At 34.1% G+C, this 5,990-nt stretch overlaps 1 protein-coding gene across 1 annotated transcript in view; it reads left to right on the plus strand.

The window, feature by feature from the left end:
• Positions 1–4,983, plus strand: part of LOC111496095 — a 9,185-nt gene extending 4,202 nt beyond the window's left edge. The window contains exons 8-16 of the mRNA XM_023146380.1: positions 146–375; positions 1,408–1,592; positions 1,704–1,903; positions 2,097–2,429; positions 2,520–2,621; positions 3,459–3,756; positions 3,855–4,003; positions 4,079–4,363; positions 4,432–4,983. Coding sequence (XP_023002148.1) covers positions 146–375; positions 1,408–1,592; positions 1,704–1,903; positions 2,097–2,429; positions 2,520–2,621; positions 3,459–3,756; positions 3,855–4,003; positions 4,079–4,363; positions 4,432–4,641 — 1,992 coding nt within the window. The 3' untranslated portion in view covers positions 4,642–4,983. The remainder of the gene's footprint in view (positions 1–145; positions 376–1,407; positions 1,593–1,703; positions 1,904–2,096; positions 2,430–2,519; positions 2,622–3,458; positions 3,757–3,854; positions 4,004–4,078; positions 4,364–4,431) is intronic.
• The last annotated feature ends 1,007 nt before the right edge of the window (positions 4,984–5,990 follow it).

Genomic DNA, 5,990 nt, shown 5'->3' on the forward strand with positions numbered 1-5,990 from the left:
AAAAAAAAAAAAAAAAAAAAAAAAAAAAAAAAAAAAAAAAAAAAAGAATCTATCATATCCTAGTTTCCTACATAAAATTTTAAGAAATTGTTCTCTTATGAAGGCTAATTGTAATGTTTCCACTTGACCTTTCTTCCAATGTTAGGCAGCAATGCGCAAGCTTGAAGATGGAGCTCAGCAGGATGGTTTATTATATGATCATTATAGTGATAGGGAGGACTTATGGTTTGATTTCATGGCTGATACTGGTGATGGTGGGAACTCATCTTATACTATTGCACGTTTGCTTGCTCAACCTTCAATTCGCATAATTGAAGATGATTCAATTTTCAACTTACCACGTGGAGATATGTTACTCATAGGGGGAGATCTTGCGTAAGTTTTTTCAAGTATAGCTTATATGTTTTTTCATTCATATAGTTGAAGATGGTTTTTAAGTTCTTTCATTAGTTGGGCTATTGGATATTTTGTGGTTTCAGCTGAGTTTGGATATTTTGGTCCATGTTGGCAGATTTCTTATTTAGGTAAATAAGAAATCTTTAATGGCTTTTCTTATTTTGGACCATGGAGTCGAATGCTTACTAGTCTTGCATTGTCTCTAGTTGGAGGCTTTTCTTTTAAAATATTTTTAAATAAAGAAAAAAGGGCACTTGATTGATTTCAAAAAGTGTTTCTAGGGGTGGGGGGTGATGAAACATTTTCGGATCCAGCCAAGAAGTTTTGAAGTACTCCCAATCTACATTAGTCATACAGGTTGTAACTAGAGTTGTGACAATAAAATCTAAGGGCGACTATCCATCTAGAATCTGTATTTATCCTTAAAAGTTCTACTGTTCTCCTCATTCCAGGAGACCGAAGCAGGACTTCTCAGAAGCAATCTTTCGAAGGAAGTTTCTAAACCCTACTTTAGCAATCTGTATTTCTCCCATTGTTAAGGAAGTTTCCGATTATATGAACGCAATGGATGAGTAGATTACATAGAGTTGTGGTTAGAGTGGTTAGATAGCTAGGTGGAGCATAATTTATCCGAGTGAAGATGGTGCACTTGAAGGGGAGAGTATTTTGGTTTAATGTAAAGTAAGTGGATAAGTGTTAAAAAGAACTTGAACATTTATTTGATACCTTCCTAAGTATAATTGTTTAAGAAGCCTGAAGAAGGTATGTCCTTGGTGCCTCACTGTTAAGCAACGTTGAGTTATTATGCATTACCACTACCGCTAATCAATATATGAAACACCATCATACCTTGTGTGTTTTGGATAGATTTTTTAGATTATGCATTACCACCATCATACCTTCTTCACTGTCAAAATGCTTATGCAGAGCTATACCTAATTATGGTAATCCATCAGCATGAAACACCTTGTTTCCTAATTATATGAAACACCTTGTGTCGTTCTATGCCAGATATCCTAATCCATCAGCATTCACATATGAAAGACGGCTCTTTTGCCCTTTTGAATATGCTCTTCAACCTCCTCCTTGGTATAAAGAAGATCATATAGCAGTAAAGAAGCCTGAGTTACCACATGGGATTTCTGAACTGAAGCAATATGATGGACCTCAGTGTTACGTAATTCCTGGAAATCATGGTTTGCTGCTTTTCTCTGTCTGAGCTGATTTAATTTTGATGTTTTCCTGTTATTGGGAATTGATTAACTATCACTATGTCTGTGAGGTAACACACTTGTTTGGTTTTGTAGATTGGTTCGATGGACTTCATACATATATGAGATACATATGTCATAAGAGCTGGTTGGGCGGGTGGTTTATGCCTCAGAAGAAGAGCTATTTTGCCCTGAAACTTCCCAAAAGATGGTGGGTATTTGGTCTGGATCTAGCACTCCATGGTGATATTGATGTCTACCAATTCAAATTCTTTTCAGAACTTGTACAGGAGAAGGTATTTTCCCTCTTCAGTTAGTTATTTCTATTTTCCCTACTTCAGTTAATTTATTGAATGATTTATTCCCCTATTAATTTGTGATGGCTAAACTTGTATCCTTTGATTTTTGTTTTTCTCATCCATTGGTTCTTCACTTCTCTCTGTGGTTACTGTCTTCTAATGAACAAATAATCTCTTTTATCTGATCAAGATGGGAGCTGATGACTCGGTAATCATTATGACTCATGAACCTAATTGGTTGCTTGACTGTTACTGGAATGATATTTCTGGGAAGAATGTTTCGCACCTAATATGCGATTATCTAAAAGGGAGGTGCAAACTTCGAATTGCTGGAGACTTGCATCATTATATGCGCCATTCTGCTGTTCAATCAGACGAGTCTGTAAATGTGCACCATCTTCTTGTAAATGGCTGTGGTGGGGCTTTTTTACACCCAACTCACGTCTTTAGTAATTTTCGAAAATTTTGTGGGGCTACATATGAGTGCAAGGCTGCTTATCCTTCCTTTGAAGATTCTGGCAGGGTAATGTTTGAACTGTAAAATTTTGTGCTATTCAGTTCTACCATTTTATTTTATTTTTAACTTCCAGTGCATACTTTTTCTCTTGTGCAGATTGCTTTAGGAAATATTTTGAAGTTCCGGAAGAAAAATTGGCAATTTGATTTCATTGGTGGCATCATCTACTTTATATTGGTCTTTTCTATGTTCCCACAGGTTGGCTTTTGTTCTTTCTTCCTTTGAGATTTTTTTGGGCTTCCCTTGGTTCATATTCACAGCTTAGTTTCTGGTGGTTGTTTCGTTTTTAGTTAATCAGTATTTATTGTATGCAAAATATTAGAAACCCTTAAAAACCAACCCTAGGCCTAGTTGCCACTGCCACTGATACTGTTTGCTGCTGTCGGCCATCTTTGTTTGCCCGACGTCACCCTTAGTCGAGTTAATGTCTTCTCGGGATCCACAATATTATTCCTGGCAAACCTCAATATTGAATTCGATAAAGTTAAAAGGCTGCAGGAAGAGAGCCAATACTGTGAAGAAACCCAATGATTCAGTTGAACGTTTTGCTTCGGTTGTTGAAGTTATTGCACACAAGGTTTCTGATCAATCAAAGCATCGCGTCTAATGTGAGTATTGTTACAAACCTCGGCATACTTGTGATACCTACAGCTTGAGTTTTAGTACTTAGAAGGGTGAGAAGAACACCAATCAACCTTTTTTTTCTAGTGCTAATGTTCTTGACTCCAACCCATTCAACAAAGAGCAAGTTGATTAAATCTTGAAACTGCTTAAGGACACTTCATCGTTTGGTAAATTCATTATCAATATATTCTCCTTTTGATCAAAGTTACAATTTGATAAGATTGATTGACAAGCTGACAATAAAATGTATCTTCAAACTAGCCGGAGGAGAGAGGATTGGTTTCACTTTTAGTTGACAAGTATTTATTGTTTCTTTAGACTCAATGGGGTGTATAATGCACTTGGCTTTTTAGCAAGGTAAAATGCTTTACTTTAAATATGTGGATGACCAAGTTTGTAACTTTCTTATAGTGTAAGCTCGATCACATCTTGCAAGAAGATTCATTTTCGGGTCACTTGAAGAGTTTCTTTGGCACGGTGTGGAATTCTTTTCTATACATGCTGGGAGAGTCATATGTATCTTTAGCTGGTGCTATTGTATTATTGATTGTAGCGATAACATTTATTCCTAGCAAAGCATCCAAGAAGAAACGGGTAATAATTGGCCTTGTTCATGTGTCTGCACATCTTGGGGCAGCTCTTTTTCTTATGTTGCTATTGGAACTCGGGTTGGAGACGTGCGTCCGTCATGAATTACTAGCAACCTCAGGTACTATCACGACGTAGCCTTACCTTACCAATGGCATCGAGGTTTCTAGTTATGAATTATTTGATGTTGAAAGTGAGATCTTTTTTTGTTCATTACAGGCTATCACACTTTGTATGAATGGTACCGTACAAAGGAAGGTGAGCACTTTCCCGATCCGACTGGTCTCCGTGCGCGATTAGAAGAATGGACATATGGTCTGTATCCAGCATGCATCAAGTATCTTATGTCGGCATTTGATATACCTGAGGTTAGAACACTCTTCTTCCCAGTATTATCGTTTTTTCATTCTTCCGTTCACTAACGGTCGAGAGAATGGTATTAGGTCATGGCCGTCTCGCGTAGTAATATTTGCAAGAATGGAATGCATTCGCTCTCTAGAGGAGGTGCTATAATATATTATGGCTCCGTCTTCTTTTATTTCTGGGTTTTCTCAACGCCAGTCGTCTCCCTTGTTTTTGGAAGCTATTTATACATATGTATCAATTGGCTTCACATCCACTTTGATGAAGCATTCTCTTCACTAAGGATTGCAAATTATAAATCGTTCACTCGATTCCACATCAATAACGATGGCGATCTCGAAGTTTTTACTCTTGCTGTTGACAAGGTAAACATGGATTTTCACATTCTTATTTTCGAGTTATCTGTATCTTGATTCTCGCTTTGACGTTGCAGGTTCCGAAAGAATGGAAGTTGGATTCTAAATGGGAAGGGGAGGCAAGACAACCGGAGCAGCTGAGCCATCGGAGAGCGTTTCCGAGCAAGTGGAAGGCGGCTACATCATATCAAGATCCAGTGCACACTGTTAAAATTGTGGATCAATTTGTTATTAGACAAAGAGATAATGCTGATTTTGAAGATGCTAATGGGTCAGAAATTCACTGACCTCTGAGTTAACTACTCTGAGTTGTGTATTGATTGATTTAGGGTTTAGCCATTTTAAAGCCAGAAATTGGTATGAATGATATGATATGATGATGATGATGCTGTGTACAGTGATGGATGGTTTTCTTTTAGGCTTGTAGTAGTTTGTACTGATCCCCCATTGGTTGGTAGGAAAAGAAGCCTTCTTAGTTCTTTTTTTTTTTTTAATGTTTGGACCGAAAGCTTCTGACCATGTTGGTTTAAAGGCAAAGCATGGGAATCTTATTACTGCTAATCAATATTTTACCTTCTCAGCTGTATGTAAGAAAATGTATTTATTATGAAATTACCTCATTCAGGTAAGTTTCTTTTTTTATTTTTATTTTTCAATTTCCGTTCTCAACTTATGACCAATATTATGAGCTCAACGTTTCCTTTGTAACTCCCGAAACTTCTTTGCAATTGCTCTGTTGGATGCTTCATTCATGCTTTATGGTTCTATTTCATTATATTTCATCTATATTTCAATTCTCAATCCTATTCATTTAATATCTGAGTAACACCTATGAACTTATTATTCTATCAAATAAATCAATTTGAAAATAGTTCATAGGCCTCAATTGATTCATTTATAAATAGACATGTCATCGAATATGACATTAATAGTTATAAGTTTTATAGCTAATATTTTCCAATCATATGAATATGACGTTCAATAGGAACGGAACAAATTGATAATATTTATTAGTTTATGATTTTTATTGATAATACCCTAAAATTTGATTTTATTTTTATTTTTATTTTTTTAATGGTTGTAATAAATTCTTTGTAAGGTAAAAATAGGAAATAATTGAAACAACTCAAGTATAAGAACAAATTTGTAATAACTAAAACTAATTTAGTATGGACTAAATTTGTATTTTCATTTAATATTATAAATAAAATATAAATTAATAAAATGAAACATGAACGGGTATGAATATAGTGTAAATAATAAAAAATTAATATTTATTATGCTTATCGAGGTAGAATAAATAAATAAATAAATTATATATATATATATATATAATAGTCAAATTAAATCAAGTTCGTTATGCTGTTCAAAACTTTTGTACTTTTTATATATATATTTTTTAAGGATAAACTGTACACATTTTTAGAAAATAAAAAGATATACTTCTTAGAACCACCTTATTTGTTTATTCATTTTTACCTTTTCTATTTATTCAATTTCAGGAAACTTAAATAATAATAATAATAATAATAATAATAATAAAATAATTACAATTTAAAATGAAAAAAAAAAAAAAAAAAAAAAAAAAAAAAAAAAAAAAAAAAAAAAAAAAAAAAAAAAAAAAAAAAAAAAAAAA

The sequence above is a fragment of the Cucurbita maxima genome, unplaced genomic scaffold (assembly GCF_002738345.1).
Source record: "Cucurbita maxima cultivar Rimu unplaced genomic scaffold, Cmax_1.0 Cma_Scf00022, whole genome shotgun sequence".
In the NCBI taxonomy this organism is placed as follows: Eukaryota; Viridiplantae; Streptophyta; class Magnoliopsida; order Cucurbitales; family Cucurbitaceae; genus Cucurbita; species Cucurbita maxima.